The 22,748-nt window shown below is 39.2% G+C and overlaps 1 protein-coding gene across 1 annotated transcript; it reads right to left on the bottom strand.

The window, feature by feature from the left end:
- Nucleotides 1–1,435: 1,435 nt before the first annotated feature.
- On the bottom strand, nt 1,436–19,343 carry IL18R1 (interleukin 18 receptor 1). Its single transcript, XM_010282297.1, has 10 exons — nt 19,295–19,343; nt 18,002–18,242; nt 11,799–11,976; nt 9,981–10,134; nt 9,398–9,460; nt 6,879–7,035; nt 6,568–6,701; nt 4,980–5,141; nt 3,442–3,600; nt 1,436–1,836 (listed from the first exon to the last, which is right to left on the bottom strand). Exons 1-10 carry the CDS (start codon nt 19,341–19,343, stop codon nt 1,436–1,438), a joined length of 1,698 nt encoding a protein of 565 aa, XP_010280599.1.
- Between the last annotated feature and the right edge of the window lie 3,405 nt (nt 19,344–22,748).

Here is a 22,748-nt window from a genome sequence, read left to right on the forward strand (position 1 = left end):
AGGACTTGGGGGTACTGGTGGGTGAAAAGCTGGACATGAGCCAGCAATGTGCACTTGCAGCCCAGAAGGCCAACCGTATCCTGGGCTGCATCCAAAGCAGCGTGGCCAGCAGGTCGAGGGAGGTGATTCTGCCCCTCTACTCTGCTCTGCTGAGACCCCACCTGGAGTCCTGCGTCCAGCTCTGGAGCCCTCAGCACAGGAAAGACATGGACCTCTTGGAGAGGGTCCAGAGGAGGCCACCAAAATGATCAGAGGGGATGGAACACCTCTCCTATGAGGACAGGCTGGGAGAGTTGGGGTTGTTCAGCCTGGAGAAGAGAAGGCTGTGGAGAGACCTTATTGCAGCCTTCCAGTGCTTGAATGGGGCTTATATAGGAAAGATGGGGACAAACTTTTTAGCAGGGCCTATTGCAAGAGGACAAGGGGTGCTGGTTTTAAGCCAAAAGAGGGTAGGTAGATTTAGACGAGATATAAGGAGGAAATTTTTCACAGTGAGAATGTTGAAACACTGGCACAGGTTTCCCAGGGAGGTGGTAGATGCCCCAGCCCTGGCAACATTCAGGGTCAGGTTGGACCTGAGGCTCTGAGCAACCTGATCTAGTTGAAGATGTCCCTGGTCACTGCAGGGGGCTTGAACTAGATGACCTTTAAAGGTCCCTTCCAACCCAAAGATTCTATGATTCTATGATTCAGCTGAAGGCAGCTCAAGGTATAATGTAGATACCAGTGTCCATGAGCAAAATACTAATATCTCTATCCCATCCCCCTCTTCTCCCTGCCAAAATGAGCATTTACAGTGTTCTCTGTGGAATAGGAGGGTGAAAACCGTCTTTACCATTCCTGCAAATCACTCCCGCTTGGCTTGTCTAGACCCCGTACAAGTCAGTAGTGAATAGTGTTAGCCTGACCAAGTCTACCCTACTCTTTCTAACGTTCCTTTTCTCTGTTTTCTGCTTGATATTGGCCAAAGCCTGCATGCCAAGCTCTCTAGAGTAGGAGCTGTTTGGATCTACTCCCAAGCAGGAGCCATAGGAAATACCAAAATACAAAACCAGGAGCATCTATATAACAATACATTGCAAATACTGATACATTCATTAAAGGGCCTCAAAAAGTATGCAAGTATAACTAATATCTTTCAACAGTACTGGAAAACATGAAATCAAAATGTTCTACATTGGGCTTCATGCCCCATGGTAAGTCCTAAGCAGAATTAAATTTCTTCTCCTTGTGCAGGTTGCTGAGGAAACCCTGGGATAGCATTTAGTATTGGGGTTAACATCATCCTAGCCACTGTAACAATTTCTACATTTTTCTCAGATCTCAGACTTGGCCTCTTATAAACACTATCTTCCCAAAGTAAGTGTGCAGTTTGTGTTTTCTAGTAGTTAGCAAAATGCACATTTTTCTGCAGCATCTTCTGTCTCCAGAATTGTTATACGACTGCATTAAAGTCACAGCCCTCAGTCTGTGGTTGAGTCCCTTCTGAGCCTAGGTCATGATTATTATAGTGCCCTTTGGTGTTCATCTTGGTAGGTTTCGCTGGCATCAGGTACCGAAGGTTCTTCCAAAATTTGGAATTCACAGGAAGAGATTTATCCTTTTTCCACTTCACAACCCTCTTTGATGGTAAAAGAGACAATGATTCTGGCAAGAAATTGTAGTCACTTATAGGCATATATTCAATTAATATGATCTTAGTTTTTCTTTCAACTAGAGCTTTATGAAGTCCACTCTCAAGTTCATATATGGCTCTGTCAGAAACGTAGTTCTGGCTCAGTATAATGATTAATCTTCGACTTTTGTCAATGAATGAATGGATATCATCAACAACCGCTGCAAATTAAAGATAAATGTGTTATTAAATTAAATTGAAAGGGTAGGCACTGAATTGACTTATCCTTTAATAATCACACATGTACCAAAAATGTTGCCCTTATCAAGTGACAGCATGTAAGCATCCTGCCCCTAAGAAAAGATTAATATATGTTACAGTTTAAGAGTCTGCAAAAATGAGCTCAGGTGTGGCCAAAGCTTGTTCTCTGGAGCAGACAAAACCTACATACAATCTCCAGCTACCCTTGACAGCCATCTGTCAGTAGTCACATGAATAGGCGATGACCCCAAAATTTATTTTTCCTCCAACCATACATCTCTTTGCTCTTTCTTAATAGATACCATCGAAGTGATTCCACAGAAAGTCATCAACAGCAACCTCTCTCCAAATATTGAGTAACTTTCAAGTTACTCCTTCCTTTATGTCACCAAATACCCAAATCTATTGCCAGTAAGACAAGGTTGAGAAGACTAGCATGTGATGACAGAATGAGTTCCAACGGTGTTTTAAATACATGACTTTTGTCATTACAAGCAATGAATGAAATCAAATAGTGATACCCATGTACCAAATTGTATTCTCATGCATAACTTCCTGTGCTTGCTTCAGCACCATGGGACAACAAGGTCTATAGAAACCAGAGATCTAGAAAACATGCCTTGTACGGAAAGGCAAAGCAAACTGCAGCAGTAACCTAAAAAAAAGAAAACCGAGGGGAGAAGGAGGCTGACAAGGGTATGACAACACCCCAAAATCTCCTGTAAATAGAAGAAAATACTCTGTTTTCCATATTCACGATGGATCAGACCAGAGAAAAGGAAATAAGCTAAAACTATTGAAAGAATCAGAAAGCCTTTTTTTAATATTAAAGGAGAAAGAATAACTGGAAATGGCTTGGGAGAGTTGTGGCAACTCTCAGGTTAGAAAGATATGACAGGAATGGAGACAAGGAGAGGAGATCCTGCTTTCTGAAGGAGGCTGACTGACCTTATTGTTCCATGTTTTTACAATTAAATCCTATTACTCAGCTAGATCTTTGGACTAAATGGAATCCCCCAGTATGTTTTTTCCAAGCATCTGCAAAAGGCCATCTATCCATAGGCCTGTCAGAAAAACAAAATTCCATGTTCTCATTTCTATTTTGTTATGGCATCCATTACATTCACAAAATGGTTTCAACCACCACATTGAAGATACAGCAAACATGCAAGTTACCTGAGAATAACTAGTACCAGAGACACCAGCTGCTCTGTGCAGTAAATGTGAGTTCAGTCATAGGCACCTGCTCTCAGCAAAAGCAGAGCAAGAGCACTATTACGTGAAACATTGTCTGACATCATCTGCGTTCTCACTTTAACTTCCTCCATGCTAATTTTTTCACCTGTTCATCTTGGTTCTGTGTCATTAAAGATACGTATGTACGTGTGCAGGTGTATATGAATTCATAAATATATCTATAAAATATGTGAAATGTGTGCATGCAAAGTTTGCATGTAGCATTTCAATGCACAACACATTTGACAGAATTCCTTCTAATTACAGATTTTTGTCTTTCTGTGAAAATGATGTGCCTATTCAATGCCAAGAATTTTCAATACACTTACCTCCTCCAGGAGATACATCCCTCTCAAATACACATAATTTGTACCCAAAGTTTTCTTCTAATATCATAGGTAATATCTTCAAAGCAAATTCTCTCTCTTCTTCAGTAGCAGAAACGCAGTCTTTCAGGTAAGACACAAATGCATCATATTCTTTTCCATCTGTAAAAAAAAAAAAATCACCAATTGTTGTCTTGTTAACAACCAGTAGAAACACAGTATCTGATCCACCATTCTGGTTTTCAGAGTTATTGTCTCAGTAGTAAAACATCTAGAAACTCCTGCTCTTTCCTTTGATATCCTGAAGAGTCTTCAAACAAAAAGTTCCTGAATCAATTTAAATTTGATACAAAAGATTCTGATTGCATTGGGCAAATATTTGAAAAGAACATATCCTTTCTACATTAAGGTGTTTTTTAAAAAAATCAGATTAATTTAACCAGTTAATGTCAGGTCTGTGATGATCAAGAAAATGAAGGGAAGCAGAAAATATGTCTGTAACTTGGTAAGAAAGCTATTTTAAGTGATATTGCAGATTTTCACATTTATTTTACTCTTTGTCTAAGACTATCAAGTAGTTCTGTAGAATGGACACGGGCAAAAGAGAACAAACCAATTTATTATTTTAATTATAAGAGTATGTCATGTCTGGCCATGCCTCGGGCAGTCATTTACAAATGAAATTCAAGACCAGTTCAGAGGCCAGGTCTACCACATAGAGCAATCACTGAACCTTGCCACAGAACAACTCTCTGGATTGATACAGCAGCACACGTAGCTTTGCATCTTAAACTGTACTTCTTTGCTTCCCTTTCCAGATACTTCACTACATGTAGCTCATGAGAGAGCACAAACTAAAGCCCATGAAACCCTACACATGCAAGAGCTCTAGGAATAGGAAACCCATTGTCTAGTATCAAACAGCAAGTTTTTTCACCACAATTTTCAGAAAAATTATACCTAGAATTGGATAACTGTCAGGCTTGCTCCTCAAGTCAAGGTCACAGCGACTCTGCCTGGTAAGATCCTTGTAGCGTGTTCTCCTGCTCTCCTTAAGTGCATTCAGTGACAAGACTATAAACATTGCAATGTCCTCTACAGTCAAAGCAGCATTTTAACCTTCAACTCACTGAAGGGCATCAGTGAGGTGAAAATAAATTTCTGTCAGTCTGCCTGACAACTCCAGAGTGCTCATCCTTCTTACAGATAGGTAATTGTAAACTTCTCCACCTTCATCAGCTTTTTGAGGAAGAATATGGCAGAACAGAGTGCATCTGAAGAGCATCTAAACATGTCCGTTCCACTACCTGCACCAGAAGGAGCTTCTTCACTGTGTTTATCTGCTGTTACTGTCCCAGGTGTGTAACTCACTTCAGCACCTGACCATCAAGTTCTCTTTTACATATTCTTTGCTATTTCTACTCACAAAACTCCTGGATTTATTTTGTCTCTTCCTCAAAGATGACTGTTTTATAGAACCTACCAGAAACTATTTTTAAATCAATGTACTTATTTCAATGACAGCATTAGCCAAGTCATACCTCCAGCAGTGTCATCTCTTCTGCATATGTTCCTGTAAAATAGAACTAAATCAACTCTAAACATCACACAGACAAACACGGCAGCTACAGCAACACATGGAAATAGTACGGCAAGGACCATTCCAGTTGTAAATATGTGCACAGGCAGATCTCGGGTGTTCCCTGTAAAACAGAAACCCAGGAAATCATAGCCTTAACAAAGTGTATTATATGACAAGATTACTGCATTCAATCCTGAGGGCATCTTAAAATCACCCCAAAAAAATCACAGCATTGATGTGGATCCTTTCCTGCTAATACTTCAAGCACAGACGCATGGCATTTGCCCTGAGATGGAGAAGAACTACGGAACATGGATTACTCCAAAAAATGGAGAAACAATCTGGCACGCATTCACACACCCTCCACACACATAAATGAACTATATGTGGGATCAAGATTGACCCTACAGATCCTCACAGATGTACAGAATCCCAAACTGGTGGTCACCCACTTTCATGAGGGGTTTTCTTCAGGTTCTTTACTATTTCCTATTATTCTCTACCTTTCATCCCTCTCTCAGTCCATCCATAACAGTCCTTAATGTCCCCTTTAATCTATTTGGCCAAAATCTTTCTTTTTTTCTTCTGTCTCTAGTCTCTTTCAGGCTTTTTTTTTTTTTAATTATTATTATTCTGTTACCTTTGTCATTTTAGCTCCAAATACAGATGTTTAACTCTTAAATCTTTTTGAAGTCTTTATGAGGGCACTGTCAAGTCATGCTCATTGTAGTCTGTGTTTCATTTGCTTTACTATATGCATCATCTTTTCACTAGTCTATTTTCACATATTTCCACTCAGTAAAGCTTGGAATGGTCTGAGAGAGATGGAAAACAAAAAGGGAATGCCCATTTGCCATGAATCTCCAGGTTGTCTGGACTATAAACGTGAAGCACAACTATATGGTAGAGGTCAGCTTTCCACAGCTAGAAGAATGGAGTCTCTGACAAGAGAGAAACCGTTGACCAGGACATTTCAGGAATTATCAGGAATAAAAAAGATTGACCTTCCCAGGGGAAAAAAAAAAAAAAAAACAAACAACAAAACAAACAATGAAACACAAACCCCAACCAAAACCTCAGATTTTAATTGTAGAAAGAGCTGCTTAATAAACAAAGTGATCAAAATAGCAGACTCCAGGTTGCACCAAGCTTTGGGTAGTTAACCCCCGTGATCCCACCAACCAGTAAAGTAGGAGAGCACAGGGAATGCTCTGCCATGGGATCTAAAAAAGGGCCGCCCAGGGATCTGTCAGCCAGGGCATAGCTCAGCCTCCCCAGCCGTGTCCACAGCAGCAGCGGCTGATCTATGGAGCCCTCACGCAGCTGCTGTAGCAGACGTGGCAGCAACCCCTGCTGCTCCCGTCTCAGAGCAGGAGGAACCACCCATGGGGTTTCTTAGGTTCAGCACTAGATGGGCCAGGGCCTTCATAAGCACGCAGGCCTATCTGGAGAGACGTTCCGAAATTGGTACCCTGCCCTCAGGATTGAGAAGGCCGGCACCGTTCATAATTATGTATGAGGAGTATGAGTCATGGATTATACCGTACCCTTCTTCAATTTCACTATTTTTATTTGTGTTCTTTCATCAGCTTGCAACATGCAGGTGAAATTATGATGCAAGTCCTCGTCTGTTACTTTTTTAATCCGTAGTAGTCTTGTGACATAGAACTTGTTTCCCAACCTGCAACAAGGAATCATGTGAGCAACACTATTTGTACAAAAACCTACAACCAGCTGAGAGTCAGATTTTGCAAAAAAAGTTCTAAAATAACCTTAGACATTTTACTGAATTTGCAATCCACAAAGTGCAGGACATTACCACATACAAACAAAAGCGCGGTACTTTCAGGAAACCTACTGTAATTTTTTGGAATCTTCTTCACATATTGAAGGTTCATTCTCAGGGATACTTGAGCATTTTTCTGGAAACTTCTGATTTAGTAACCAGTAGAGGCTGGCATCTTCTTGCATATAATAACCCAAGAAACCTGTGCAATTGAGTATCTCTTCTTTACCTAAGCAAAGCATAACATGAGAAGATCTAGTCAGATGTTTCATACGTGTTCCACCTGCACTGGTGGTGGCTTCAGCAACCATGCACAGGGCTCTCTTGCACCCTGTGGCAGAGCGACCAGTCATCCAACTGCTTTCTGTCAGATAAACTCTGTCACAGCCAGAGAAGTTTAACTAGGCTAGAGCATTTCAGGCTTTAGAGAACTAAAGGGAGTTGGGCTTGATGATCCTTATGGATCCCTTCCAACTTGAGATATTCTGTGATTCTATGAACTCGACTGTGTGCTGCAGGCAGAGAACAGAAGATGACAACCTACCATGAGTGACACAGGGCCATGAGAAAGTAAGTAACTGGTTAGGTGAATTACAACCAATTGATTGTAATAGCTAAAGTATACACTATCACACAAAGGAAAACAAAAAAAACCATGTTAGAGGCCCTGCTGAAGTCTCACAGAAGAAATTCTCATCCCAGCTCCACACCCAGAAATCAGCATAATCCTGAATGTGTAAATAAATCACTTAGCCAGTCAACAACTTGGCACCATTTCAGAGCACCAACTGGAAGTGACAGGAACCACCCCTTAGAGTCTGGTTAATTACAAGAAAGAGCAAAAGTAAAAGGCAACTGTACACTTGGGAAAATAAAGGCAGAAGGCTGCAGCTCTGCAGTGTAAGAGTTGATGATTTGCAAGGCATTTTATTTTAAAAGTTGTCATGGGAAGCTTGACCTGAGATTAGCTGTAACTTTACAACACCATGTCTAGGCTATGCCAGCATCATTTCCAGGGAACACATCCAGAATGCCCTGTATTAAGCCTCAAAAGCCATGTGCTCCTGTGCACAGGCCACTACACACAAATGCTTTCCAGCAAGCAAGGTCTGCCCAGGATCACTCTAAGGGCACACGAGACGCCTTCTTCAGATTTATCAGAACGGATGCTTCCAGTGGAACTGCTCAAGAACCTTTAAAGCAGGATCCAGCTGAAAATCTGCCCATCTTAGATTCAGACCTTAGAAATCCAAATCACAGTTGCACAGATTGAAACACAGACCTAAACTTCTAGCATCATTTACCTCACAATCTCAGCCTTTTCTCCCTAAATAACAGCTATTTTGGGGAAAATATTACAGAACACCATCTAAGCAATGGCAGGTTTGAAGGACCATAGACCTAGCTCATGCAAAATTCCCTACACTCCCCCCATGCCATTGGTTTCACCACTCACCAGGTAGTTCAATGACCTTATCAAATGATCTGATCAAGGCAGGTAAGACATGGATGACAGAGGATTCATAATCATTTAATGCTGAACACTACCTTCTAAGGGTTGGGACAAGCACAGTAGGGGGAAGAACTGTGCAGGAAGGGTACACTGGGAGGTTGGGAGCCATGAAGCATCATAGGATTGCATTGGAAAAAGGATATACCAACCGGTATTTGTAGGAAGGAAGAAAAATTATCATCTGAGGTCCTGGCTGAGCAAATGTATTAGCAACAGAGGAGGTAAATATGATTTTTCAGACTTGGAAAGGAAGAACTGTATAACCAGATGGGAGAAGCCCTCAGGCACAGGATAGGAAAAAGACAGGTAAATTTCTGTTTTTAAAAAATATTTACATCCGCGATTGCAAAATCCTGGATCTTGTCCAACACAGTGTGAAGCCTGCAGACCACGTTATCTAACCTACTTCTAGCTAAAAGCACAGTCAAGGGTTTGGCTTTTGACAACATAACCAAGTCTTTACAGCAGTGACAGAGCTGCATGGTCTCATTGCCAGGACTGTCAGCCCTCACACTTTTCATTTCCCTGCAGAGTAATATCCTGAACTGCATCAGGTATTAAGGGGATTACTCATTATTGCTGTTCACTGAACAAACCAGACATAGAATCACAGAACCATTTAGGTTGGAAAAGACCTTTAAGATCATCGAGTCTAATCGTTAACCTAGCACTGTCAGGTCCACCACTAAATCATGTCCCTAAGCACCACATCTAGACGGTTTTTAAATACCTCCAGGGATGGTGACTCCACCACTTCCCTGGGCAGCCTGTGGTGTTTGCTGTCTACAAAATAAAGTCATGGAGAGTTGGTTTATCACCATGACCACTTTCTGTTGCTGGTCATAGCAGCAACCTCCACTTCTGCCTCTGTAAAAGGGTAAATTTAGTCTACTAGTATATCAACCAAGGAATACACTAGGCAAAACATAACCAGATGTGAAGATGCATCAGATGTAGGAGGGTGCATAGACAGTTCTTAGTTTGATTACACTTAACCAGACCATCAGTCACAAAGAGATCAGAACAAAAGCATGTACATGCATTAGCTGCCACAAAGATTCTTGTACTAATTTGATACCTATTTCTGTTTCAATTTCTTCATCACGTCCAACTATCTCCGAAGTTACAGCCTCTGGTGCATCTAAAATAGAAAGAAGTACTATTATTGAAGTAACAGCTTGCTTGCTTACACTCTACCACAGTAAAACTTACACATTTGCTTTATTTCTAATACTAATCACATAGATTTCATTTAATTCAAAGAGGAGTATTTGGACTACTGAGTAGTTTAAACACAGTACATCCTGTTGAATTTTTTTAAAATGCATACGTATACAGTGCACAGTTTACAATGGTTGAAATGGTTCTTCCCCAAAACTCTTACTAAGTTTGTAGGACTGACTTACAGCAGCTAATTTTGAAAAAAAAAAAAAAAAAAACAAACCTGCAGGGTCAAGACACTAAATAAATTTTCCAAAAAGGGTAATATGTCATATAAACTTTTTCTTCTACTTTTTTATTTTTGAAATTATTGTGAAATAGTTCAGATTACCAGATTTTATCACCTTTGTATATATTTATCAAATGAGAGCTGTAATAAAAAATATCCGTAGTAAGGAGAACAAAAAAGCATGCTTCAAAATTTCAGGAAGCTTTCTTACCTTCTTCTACTACCAGCTTAATTGTATTTGTGCTGTGGTATAACTTTCCTTCATGGTTGATTAAAATTTTACAGGTATACATCCCAGAGTGCTGAACTGTTAAGCTTTTAAAATCCAGTTCCCGCTCTGTTTCATTTTCGTATTTCTTACAGTCCTGCATCAATAAAGACAGAAAATCCTATGCTGTAGCAAACATCATTCAAAACCTTAAAGATAAAAATTATTTTTGAAACAAAATGTCACCATCACTCTTTCACTACCTCAGTGACATTTATCTGACCCAAAAGAGGTGAGGGCCCAGTTTTCAGTCATAGTAACTTAAATGCAACATTTGAACATTTAGCACATTAGAAGTTGAGAGTATTGCAATTCCAAGTAAGCATCTGAGTATAAAAATATTGTATCAGGAATTTAAATGCACTCATCTATTTTTTTCAAAATGATGGCTTGGGTCTGTAGGTGTCACCCGCTTGTGGTTAACAGTTATTTTCCAAGCTATCTAGACTTACGAGGAGCTTTCAAGTTAAAGCAAAATGCCTCAACAATACCACCTCAGCGGGTGACAAGAACTGGATTCACATTTGTTTACCCTCGCTATCCCCCAAAACAATCTCTGGTTCATTTGCTTGTTTTTTTTCTGCATAACACATGCTAAGTGAAATGTCTCATGAAAACCCTACAATAATTTGTTCTGGTCTGAATTACCTTAGATTTAAGAAGGTAAATGATTGCTGCTGGAAATTGTCCAGGGAATGGACATTTCCTGCTTACTACCAGGCTCTTATACAAACAGCATACGTGACCATCCCCGTTTTATCTCAGCTTAGGGTGTTATAGGAAGGGTTTGAAAATTTTCACCCAATCAAGCATGGAAGGATATTTAGACCCAGGGATGGCTGCTTCATCTGTCTCACACAGTATTAGGCATAAAAATATTAGGACTTGGTATATTCAGCTTAGCCATGAGAGAGGGCAGTCTGGGTATGCTTCTTTACGGAGGAAAACATCCACCTATGGCCTTATCCATCAACGGTCTTATCCTCTCAGGCCCCAAAGGACAAGGAAGCAGGGCTGTGGCTCATTGTGCCAGGCAGAATCCAGGTGCCCGCACTTAAGCCACCAAAATCCTTTCCTGAAGGTGATCCAACGTGGAGTGAACAGAGTCTGTTACTCCAACCAAGACAGCTGAGAGGAATAAGGAGCATTGGTCAAGGCGATGCATAGGGACAGGGTGGAAAAAACCTATTCAGGGTGCTTCATCCATTGGTTGACAGTTATAAGTGCTTACACAACTATCGCCTATGCTCTGGCAAAAAACAGTAAAGATAAAACCAATGATTTGCCTAAAATGAACAGACCTACATCCGTTACACACTCTGTAAAAAGCGTTCAGAAACAGCAAAATTTGAAAGTTCGCAACGACTTTACAAGCACGTGCCAACTGTAAAACAAATATCTTGGCACCTCGTTTAGTGTCAGGATAATATCTGTATCAGCAAAGTAGCAGCTGGCTAAACCAGCTGCTGGCTAAATCCAACAGACATGCACATCAGATCTTTTATCGTTCCAAGTTTACCTGTTACCAGCTTATTAATAATTTCTGATTACAGGTACGTTTTTCCTAAGAAATCTGAGAGCAAAGACAATTTTTTCTTTGTGCAACTGTCTAAAGTTTTTTTCTCTAATAACCTGAGAGATTAAAGCTTTACAAGGTTTGTAGATGCTTCTCAAAATTTGTTTGTAATTAATTTTCCTGCAATCAGATATTTTATTTCTATAGCCAATGATTTTAGTGAAACTAAATTTTAGTGAAATTACCTTGTACCATGTTATGCTGTCATTTTCATTGACAGACAAATCACTGCATTTCAGTGAATGACCAGTTCCAGCATTTTTAATTTCTGTAGTTAAATGGTTTTTGTTGAAACAGCTGCTTTTATTTCTTTCAAGTACATTCAAGGTCCACTTTTGAATTGTGAAATTTTGCTTTCCATTGCTATGAAAAAAAATTAGCAAAATCAGTTTTAGGAGCTTTTTAAACGAAGGTAGCTTAGTGAGTTATGCAACACAACACAAATAAATTCTGTAATACCTCTGTTAGGTAAAAAGTACATCTACAGCGACCTAATTATTTATATTCCCCTTTATTACTTTTCCACCCCCAAAAATGTGTTATTTTCCATAGCAAAAGACGTTATCTAAACTAAATAATTTATCATAAAACAGTTGACAATACAATGAAATATATGAAATATGACAATATATATGATATCGACCAGAACAAGAATGCAACAATCTGTGGCATCATGTATAGTTACAAGTGAGCATAAAAGAGTTTTAGCACCTTCAATCAGCTACTGATTTTGCAATTTTAATCTCCTATGCATTGCTAAGGTTTAAAGCAGTAACTGAAAAATATGTTTGTAAAATAAGTAAAAAATATGATAGGCAACTCTGCTATTGTTCACAGAGCAACATTATTCATTGTTTGATACTGTGCAGATAGTCATCAAAATTTTGGAAATATTTCTAAACTACGCAAGTCTCATGAATTACAGAATCACTCATGGATTCAAGCACCTCTGCAAAACAAGGCATTTTGGAAAGGATTCATCTCTTCAGTCTGCACTGATGAGAGATCTGCAGTAGCTGACCACCCCGGATTAACTGGAAGAGCCATGAACTACCTCTTCTGAAGCAGAGTCATCATGTCGCGTGCAGCATTCATGAAAGATGAGGTGAATATATTCCAAAAATGCCTCTTTTGAATATCTAGCTGACCACTGTCATTCAGGTATCTACTGTGTTGTATCCACATATTCCTCTAAAGAATCAGATTACAGCTGTGAGTTATTTCATTGCTGGGTATGTCCAAACACATGACTACCAAGGGAAAAGAAGCTGCAGGACTTTTGGCTTAAGTTTGGCAAAGTTGGCCTAACTTTGGCAAAGTTAGATGCTGTGAGTTAATGGGTCAGATTTCGCAATTAGTGCATAAAGCTCTCTTTTTTTACTGAACAAGTAGGGTCTGACAAAGCAAAAGCAGCAGTCACAGAGCACTTCCCTCCAGTGTCAGTCGTATCTTCATAAATATATTTGAATCTGTTTGTGTCCAAGAATAGACTACGGAATCGTTCCCAGGAGAACTGAAACTAGCCGAGAATCATTTTGATGAGAATGGCTAAGGGGACAAAGCAGTTGAAATGGAGAAGCAAGCCTAACAAGTGTTTCGGCTTAAACATCATTCTTGACTGACATGCTTTTCACTGTTATAAGATTCAGAAGAACTACTAGGACATCATTGATAGGACAAATTTAGACCAAGTTTTGGGTTGATCTTTTTTTTCCCTTTTTAAGCTCCCCAAACAGATGTGGTTTTGTATTTTGCTCACCCTCTTTGCATTGTAGTCCTTTTTCAGCCTACACAGGTTCTCCTTGTTCTCCTTCCTCACTTGAGATATTCATTACTCATAATTGCAGTTGACTATCTAAATCAAAACATAGTGGCTTGGTTTCTCAATTAGTTAACTCTGGTGTCATAAACAGGAAAAAACCTTATCAAAACTTTTCCATCAGAGATGTACTCACATGGGTATTCACAGTGGGTGGAGTCCTTCTCACTTATTCTTCAACATCACATTTACATATTTAAATCAGAATTACTAATCACAGTCAGCAGTGGGACCACAGTCAATAGTCACCCTTTTATAGTGCAGTTTATGTGACCTATTTCATACGTTTGGTTTAGGACAAGATAATCTGTGCCCCAGAAAGGCCTCTCTCTCTCTCTCCCCCCCTGACAGTAAAGGTACCCAAGATAAGTTTAGGGGTAGACATAAATACTAGTTCCAGCTAATTCCACTGAGTCTGTGTGTTTCTGGAGGCATCACACTAGTATCTGAATACTGCTGGAGAGGCAATTACAGATCTAGCCATAAAATACATATGATTTCACTACCTAGATTCAGCAGATGGAAGAAAAAAAAAATCAATAAAGCCACATGTTCTCCTCAGCACTGTCACTCCACAGAGGCTTTCATCTGGGATCATGATTGGTGAAATGTCTTGATTTTCAAGATTCTTTCACCATAATTGGTGAAATCCTCAACAGATATGAGGATTTCCCCCAAAGTGGATCAAGATATTCTACCAGATGAGCCAAAATCTGGCAAGGAGCAGCTCCCTGGAAGGTGACAAAACCATACCTATGCAACCTAAGATGAATTTGGCTTATGTAATTTCTAGTTGTCTGCCACATACATGATTAAAAAAATTTTTTTTGCATTAAATCGTATTGTTTAAACTGCTAGTTCCTGAGCCGTTGTATTTCTATCCTGGTTTTTACTTGCTGAGGTTCTTTAGTGATAATTTGTGGCTTAACGGGCTTTCAACTCCCCCCACCAAACCCACCAAAGAGGAACAACAAAAACTAGCTTAACTCAGGAGAGGATATAGGGAAGTGAAAGCCCTCGGAGAACATAAACCAAGCTTAGTGGATAGATAGCCAACTCTAAGTCACCCCTTCGCTATTTCACTGCAACAAGCCAGAGTTATCTCAACATTTCAATCTACTGCAAGAAACTGTCACTCTGCCTTCCGAACTTCAATATTAACTCTAAATGCATGTGTTCCCACTGCTTTCAACACATTGAAAAAGTAAGCAGTATTAGGATCTTGAAATGTATCACGTGTTTATCATGCATCTCTGTACTTTCATTTTTTTTCAGGAACCTGTAAGTTCCCCCAGTTTCAAGGTCACCAACACAGAGAAACCAGATGACCTCCTTTTTTCTATTCTGTTTCTCCCTTTGATAACCACAGGATGTAGACTACAAAAAAACACACAAATTAGAAATCCTGCCAAAGATGTGTGACAGTTTTTCTGCTTATCACTCCTACTAGAAGTGCAGATGAAATCCTTTATTTTCAAGAAATGTTGCTGAAGGTGGACACACTCAGGCGTACAGGTAGGGTAGTGTCTATTAATTCCTAAGTCTACTATACTAAGAAACACACATGAACACATCAACACACACATACGCACACTTTAGTTATCTATGCTATGTCTCAGCAGGACACTTCTGCTTTAACTGGAAAGCTGCCGATTCTTCTTTGAGTCAAAAATAAGTGGATAATACACCATAAATACATTGTTACATCATTTTCACCTCTGGCTTCTTGCATATTGTCAGTTGTAACATATCAGGGAAAAAAAAAATCACTAAATTTAATTAGTTTGCAAAATCTGCCAATATGTGTTGTCTTACTTTGCCCAAAACTCTGCAGTATATTTAATTGTCACTTTGTTCACTTAAACTGCCTAAACAGTTAGAAGCACTCTAAAAATCATTGTCCATATAGCTTACAAATACTTATCTCTAAAGTAAATAGCTGAAAATAAAAATTAAAAATATACTTAAAATGTCTGCTTTGAAAACCAAAACTTTTACCTATTATAAATGCTCTGAAATGAAACTAATTCCATTCTAATTGTCATTCTTATTAAATCTTAAAGCAATTCAGTAGTCCACAATAGTCCACAATTTTCCCTATCAATACAGACTATTAAAGGTCCTCTGTCCCTGCAGAAAGCTGTTTCTGCAAATAATCTTCTGTATTTGCTGAAATGTAACTGCTTTAATATACTTGCCAATAGTGAGAACCAGCACATAAACTATGCCCAGGATCCCATTAAAATCCCACGAAAAAAATCCCCTTATGCCTATTGTTCCAGTGGTGAGACCTGTGAAAGAGTTCCTCCTGCGTGAGGATTGCAAGATTCTGGCATGTGCCTTCATTCTGGTCCTAATAGAAAAATTAGTATCTGTATGTGCCTAACATAAAGAAATTCTGAGGGGAAAAAAAAAAGGGAGAGGAGGCTGTTTCAGAGTGGTCAAAATGCATTTTTTTTAATTAAGAATTATTTTTTTTTCCAAAATAAAAATGCTTTCTTTCAAAACTGGGTCTTAAAAAGTAGTAGCAAAATATAGTCTTAGAAAATGAAACAAAAAAGCAGAAAATCAAAACTCTTAATTCCAAATGAATGTTTTGATGTAATCAAAACCTTTCTTCCGAGTTTCTTGCTTAAGCAAATCACCAAATCAAGACATTTCACAAACGATTCAGACATTTTTGTGTTTTCCAACAGGTACATATTTTAACAAACCTCATCCTAATAGCTTTACCTAAGATCTTTTCCTGTTGTGTCCTTCTATACGTGAGGCTGTTTCCCTCAGTTTTGAAGTTTACATTTTTTTCATATTCATTTTACAGAGTTCTTGTAATTTACTGTGGATTTACTCTCAGTACTCCAAGTCCTTCAAATAATCACAAAACCGCAAGGATCATGAATTAAGGCTGGGGTTATCACAGCTTTCCTCTCTTTTGTCCTTTATTTTAGACTCCTTATGACCACCTCCTTCAGTGGCCTGGCAATTCAGGTATGCTGAATATTCAGGCAATGCCTATCCTTCCCCACGCCGAGGTAAGTCAAAGCATGCATGTTATACCACTGGTTCGGTGCTGGCAGCAGAGCGAGTTGTTAGTTTTAATAGCTTTTTAGCACCATATTTAGTGAAGTGACTCTATAGATGACTGATCAAGGCCATCAATAAAGCCAAAAATGTAAAGCCAAATTCAAGCTTGATATGAAAAGTACAGGTCCATGCCAACAGACAAGCCTATGTCAGGTATTATCTAACATTAACTCCTACACACCAAAACCGAGCAGCTGGCTTCATCTTTGTGTGCTACTTCAGCCAAATGTCTGTACTCCATAACACACCAGCTTTGCACAGTCTTGCACAATGAAGTAGCCAAACTACCATACTCATCACCCCTTAAGACAATTCTCTTAAGATTGGGTTCAACATACGTGAGTAAAATTTTTCTCAAGCTTTACCTACTATTTGGATAAAGAGTGCCCTACAATTAAAAAGAAATCACATAAACCCAGAAGAAATATTCTACCAGCAGACTTTTAATTTATAATATTTAGCATTTCAGATAATGTGACTCAGTACTTTTAAAAATAATATCAGTAAGATGATAATAATAATGATAAATGGGAAAAAAAAAGTGAAGTTTTCAGCTTCCAAGTTAACTTGGAAGTTAACAACTGAAATCTAGCTTAAAAGTGTAAACTATCAAACTCGTGTCTGTGACATTACTGGAGAATGTGGAGAGCGTTTTTCAGCATCTGCAGTGCGATAAACTTTATGAACCAGACAAGAACCTTAAAAATATTACCTGGAGAACAGCACAAATCATTACATGCAAAATAATCTGCTTAAAATTAATTATTTCTTCAATTGTAAATGCGGAATTACAGTTTTGGTGCAAGTTAGTCATAAGAACTATATGCAGCAAACTTTTGATTTGGTCCTTTAGTCTTTCATGGCGGTGTAATTAAGATTACCACCAAATAATTGAAGCCCACCCTCATTCTCCTTCTGACTTACAATGTTCTACAGAGGTAAGAAACCAAATCCAATTATTTCATTTGTTCTTTGAATGGCTCCAAGCATGCAGAGGTTTGCACAGAAACCAGAGTTCAGCTATGCCACTCTTTTTTTGTTTCTTTACTATACAATTAGACCACTTGGCAGGCCTCACAGCATGAGATCCACCCAACACAGTAAGGAAGAACAAGTATGGTGGAGAGGACGAGCAAATGTTTCCTTTTACTATACACCAGGCAGTGGACAGAAGCTTTGCCCATCACTCATTTTGCTTAGGTAATTAATCACAAACCACCAAAAATGCTACCTTATCAAAAGTTTATGGAACCTTTAAAAGGCTGCATCTGCCTATAGCTATTTGTAAATATTCTAGGACTGCCTGGATGGTTATTGTGAAATGATGTGGAAAATGACACCACAGTTAATGTAGTGGTTCCCTGCACCTCCTTTGTATGGGTGCCGCTAGCAATACAAAGTAAGACAAAGAAATTAGCTTCTTCATAGAAGTGCAAGTGCACAAGTGCAAAGGCAAGATGTTCACCCACCAGCTCGTGTACCCACCTGTGAGTGACAGAGTAATTCCCAGAGTCACTGAGTTCAGCTGGCCAAAACTCCAGAAAATTCATTTGGGAAACAATTCTGTGTGTTTCCTTTATCAGTTGCTGCTTTCCAGCATTTTCTTTGTACCAGTTTATTGTGTATGCTTCTTCCTGAAACTGTTCTTGCATTGACTCAAGATAACAAAGGAAAAAATATTCCCCTTCTAGCACATCAATGGAGGCACGAAGGGGACACAGCTTCTCTTCAGAGAAAGAGGAAAAAAGATTCATTAGGAAGCCAAGTACTTCTTTCAGAAAATGACATTAGCTTGACTTCAAAGTGATTTGCTATGCCACTGGTCTTTTATAAAGTGACTTTCCTCTATCAGAGTGGTTTGGCAGTATTTATTTATTTCAGCAATATTTATTGCAGTCTAAGAACTCGGTTTTCCAAGTCTTTATTCTACCTCACACAAGCAAAACCAGAAGGCAAAGAAGGGTAAAGAAAGGGCATTTCCCTAAGCTTCTTTCACATGGGTCCAACAGTGTCAAAATCAAATGGGCATAAACAGCAGAATCTGGCTTCATTCTACAGTAAAGCAGCTGCCACAAATAGAAGGGGAAAGAAGAAATTCTTACAGATGGTTTGACTTCACAAATACGGCTAATCCTCAGAACTGGTTAACTGCCATAAGCAGAGATCCTATGAATTAACATTTGCATTTTCTTACCTTCTTAATTAAAACTAAATTATTAGGTGGCTAGATTTCTTAAAAACTTCAGATATCTAGAAAAGTTGCCTTGGAATGAGATTACACGTGTAAAATTTAGTCTTAAGGTCTGCTTTTCCAATCAAATTTCCCAGATGCACCTTTGCCTACAGAAGTCATAAAAATAGAGAAGAGGGACTTTGGTCTAGCATTAATAGTGCAGAATAAAAGAAGCCTTCAGTCTCTATTTCTCCTGAGGTTCTCAGCGATTACTGCTGTTCAGCAACTATTGGGACCACACTTCTGAATGGCACAAAAAGCAGACTCGTTCCCCTCCTTGCTGTGGCTCTTCATACAGCCATGCTCCCATACAACATCATCAGGTGTCTCCAGGTAGCATCTCTGCTCTTCTTACTTCATAGTTTTGGTATTTTGGACCAAATTTCTGAAGTCTGGAGTCAGGCTGAAATTGCCAAAATTTTTAAGATTTTGTTCTTAGCTGCAAAATACAAAACTTTCCCCACTCCAAGCAACTGTCAAGATGATGTTATATATTCAGCAAATATTTTGAAGGTTCTATTGTTGAAATGAAGATTTGTACTTACCAGTGGCAGATTCAATGATAAACATTAAAAAAAAAATCATCAGAGTCATTTCCCTGAGTTACTTCTCACTGCTCCAGAAAAAATGAAACTCAATTGTTCTTGCTTGTACTGAAAGCCTAAGAAAAACAGATTCACAATTCATTGCAAGCATGGTGAAACAGATTCCTGTGAGCATATGAGCAGTGTAACTATTGCCTGGTACTGAAGAGGGCTTTCCAAATGGAAAGTTACACATTTTTATCATAACAGCAATTTTCATATATCAGGCAATGTATCTAGATTTTTCTTGGCAAGCTTATTTTAAATTCAGAAAGCACTGCAGGGTTTCCTTGCTCCATTTTCTTGCTCACTAGATATATTTCACATTCCTGATTAAGCTGACAATCTTAGAGAAGCACTCAAACTTAGATCCCAAGCCAGTAGACGTCTACCATGGGATAGGACAGTGCTTTTTCCTCCACAAAGAGTGTAAACTTTGCAAGACTGGACCTTATAGAAACAGCTAGTAGAAACTTCCCTTGCCTTCGATAAGAACAGCACAAAGTTGATAGATGGGACATCTTGGTGGCTAATTTTGAGCCTGTTAGAAAACAATGAGATCTACAATTTTTTTCTTACAATTTTGTCTATGGAACCAATAAGCACCAGCTGAGAGTGCTAACGTTTCCACTGAGGGGGAGGGGATGAAGAAGCTCATATTCAATTCCTTCATATGCAGTCAACTGTGCTTTCAAAGGCAAATGGAAAACAGCACTGAATGATACCAGCATGGAGCATCTTCGCCAAGATTCCTCAGAATAGCAGGTTAACTGATAACCAAAGGCAGAGCCAGACCGTGCCTCTGCTTACAAAACAGACAGATTAGGTGTATAATAATCTCAGTTTAACCTCTGCAGCCAAGACAGACAACGTTGCTTTGTCACCCACCTGAACATGCATGGACAAATGAGACACACACACACAAGACATTTCACAGAGAGCTGCCAAAAGAAATCTCGTTAGCATTCTGTTTCTTTGGTTTTATTACCCAAACCTCTTGCAATGTGAGAAAGCACGTATTTAACTGTTGTAAGACACCTCCCTGAGATTTACAGTCAGAAACTTCCTGTGATCTAAAGCGGCTGGAGGCAGGAGGCTACTGCATTTCCAGCAATATTCCAGAATGACATCAAACTGTCATTGCTCTCCCTCTCTTACTGTTCTCCCCAGTTCGTTACAAGTATGCCATCATCCCATAAATCACTGTAAGGAGATGAAGGAACTGTTTCACATCCCCTTTTTCAGACTGACTGGTAGACAGATCCAGATTCAGAAAGCAGCTAAACAAAGTTGGATGCAGAGTACTGCAACAAGCAGCTCTGAAGGGTCATAGAGTAAACTCCTCAGACCTGGTTTCTGTTCCCCTCTACACATGGAGATTCAAACTGCTACACTTTACAAGGAAAGGGCCTCTCCTTATTTTCATTTCTTGAATTTACTTTTCATTTTTCACCCTCTCACATCCAGAAGAAATACAGCTGCTACAGACTATGAAACTATGATCCACTACATAAAGACAAAATCATCTATTGACAGATTTTTAATTCTAAATCCCATTCTTTGTTGGCACATCACATCAGCACGCAGTGGAAGTTTTAAGGAATGCAGAGCAGAGCCCTTCATTCTTTTAGCAGAGATTAAAGAACACAGTATAATGCAAGATACTTAGTAATAACTGGGTTTGAGATTAGTGACTACTATTAACAAGCAAAACACAGGTCCTTAATCTCATGCTCACATTGCTGTTGAACCTGACCAATTTGTCTGAAATTGTTCTACTACAGGCTAACAGTATTTACACTTGAGCCATATGGTTTGCACAATCTTTGATGAAACACTGAGGGGGGTTGGAGAGGAAGGGAAGATAAACGCTTTTCATGAAACTCAGATGATATAAAGAAATTCTTCAAGGAACAGAATAAGATTTTTGATTTTCAGAAAGAAACTGAGAGATACTTTAAAGGCAAAGATTCTCTGCCTAATAAAGGAGTAGAGAAATACTCAACGGACAAAATGCTAAGGCAATAGTGGGGAATGAATGACAGTTTCAACAGAAAAAAGTATATAAAAACCAGTTATCTATAAGGCCCAAAGCAATAATAGCTTTAAGCATGTTTTTCATGTCATACATGCTTAAAGCCACGGATGGAATTTTAATAATAAAAAATTGTTCTTAAAAATCATTGTGTCATTGTGAAGCCAACAAAATCTTTAAACAAACTGAAGGTTTAAATTCTGTAAAGTCTATTAATTCATTAAAGACTTCATGAAGTATAGACAATTATGTGTACTTAAGCATCATTATAATTATTCCTCATTTTCCTAGAATCATCAGAAGATTTTGGAATGAAAGCGAGCTGGTACATCAAAGCGATCCTCAATTTTTGTCAAGTAACTGCTTTTGATCAACACTTTTGGAAATCCAAATTTGGTCCCAAAGGGTTGCGACTTCCTTTTTTTTAAACCCAACAGATTCTTCTGAATGTCAGAGTGTTTCAACAAACATTTCAAGGTCAAGGGAGGAAAGCACTCATCTTACCTCTTTAAGGATGGCTTCTTATGGAATTTAAGTCTTTTTTAAATATCATCATACAGCACTATAATTCACGTAGGATTCATGAAGGAAACAACAGAATCTAGCAAGCAGTTGCCTTAACCATACTAAGTCTAATTACCATTCTGCCAGGGTTGCTATTTATTGCTTAAGATGAAAATCCATCTTCATTTCAAACCACACAACTGAAGTTGTGTACTCACTATGCAAGTCTTGCTGGTGGAAAGCAAACGCAGAGGTAGTCTTCCAAACTCCAGAGAGTTACAACGTGTACTTGTAAATCTTCTGAACCTAATTCATCACTGAAACCGAGAGCAATCTCTCTCAGCGAGTGAGTCAATACATAGACAGCTCAGTCTGAAAAACCTCCTGAAAAAGGAAGAGTGGAATTTCTCACTTTATGAACTGTTGAGTGCAGAGAGGAAAACGGAAAAGGTAGATGCGAGAAATTCCTCTTTACTAGCATTAATGGAAAGGCAATAGCAAGTTATGAATATTAACCTTTCTAAAGGAGGGCGTGCAAGGGCTGACACACAAATGTTCTAGGCAGCATCTTTTGCTGCTACCATCTACAATAGCACTTCAGGAGCCTGTTTGGCTCCAAAGCCACCTTAGGTGTGAGGGAAAGGGCCGGGGGCAGTCCGGGGAGGGTGACTTTGGGGTGCTAGCGAGGGGCTGTGTGTTGAAATAAGCCCTTTTCAGAGCGAAGTTATTTATGCCGTCTCTGTAATAAGGAACTAGTACATCACGGGCCCGGACGAGAGTCGGAGAGGGGCCCGGGCCCGGCGGCGCGGGCAGGGGAAGCGCGGCAGAGAAGGCAGGGCTGGGGGGACCAGGCAGGGTGCTCCGGAGAGGGAGCCG

This window comes from Phaethon lepturus, unplaced genomic scaffold (genome assembly GCF_000687285.1).
Source record: "Phaethon lepturus isolate BGI_N335 unplaced genomic scaffold, ASM68728v1 scaffold7392, whole genome shotgun sequence".
NCBI lineage: Eukaryota > Metazoa > Chordata > Aves > Phaethontiformes > Phaethontidae > Phaethon > Phaethon lepturus.

What these genes read in the sequence shown, in the direction of transcription:
- IL18R1 (XM_010282297.1), bottom strand. Translation starts at nt 19,343, where the DNA reads ATGACTCTGATGATTTTTTTTTTAATGTTTATCATTGAATCTGCCACT. An exon ending in TATCATTGAATCTGCCACTG is followed by an intron (nt 18,243 to 19,294) that starts GTAAGTACAAAT and finishes CTTTCTCTGAAG; the next exon opens with AGAAGCTGTGTCCCCTTCGT. An exon ending in GGATGTATCTCCTGGAGGAG is followed by an intron (nt 1,837 to 3,441) that starts GTAAGTGTATTG and finishes TTTAATTTGCAG; the next exon opens with CGGTTGTTGATGATATCCAT.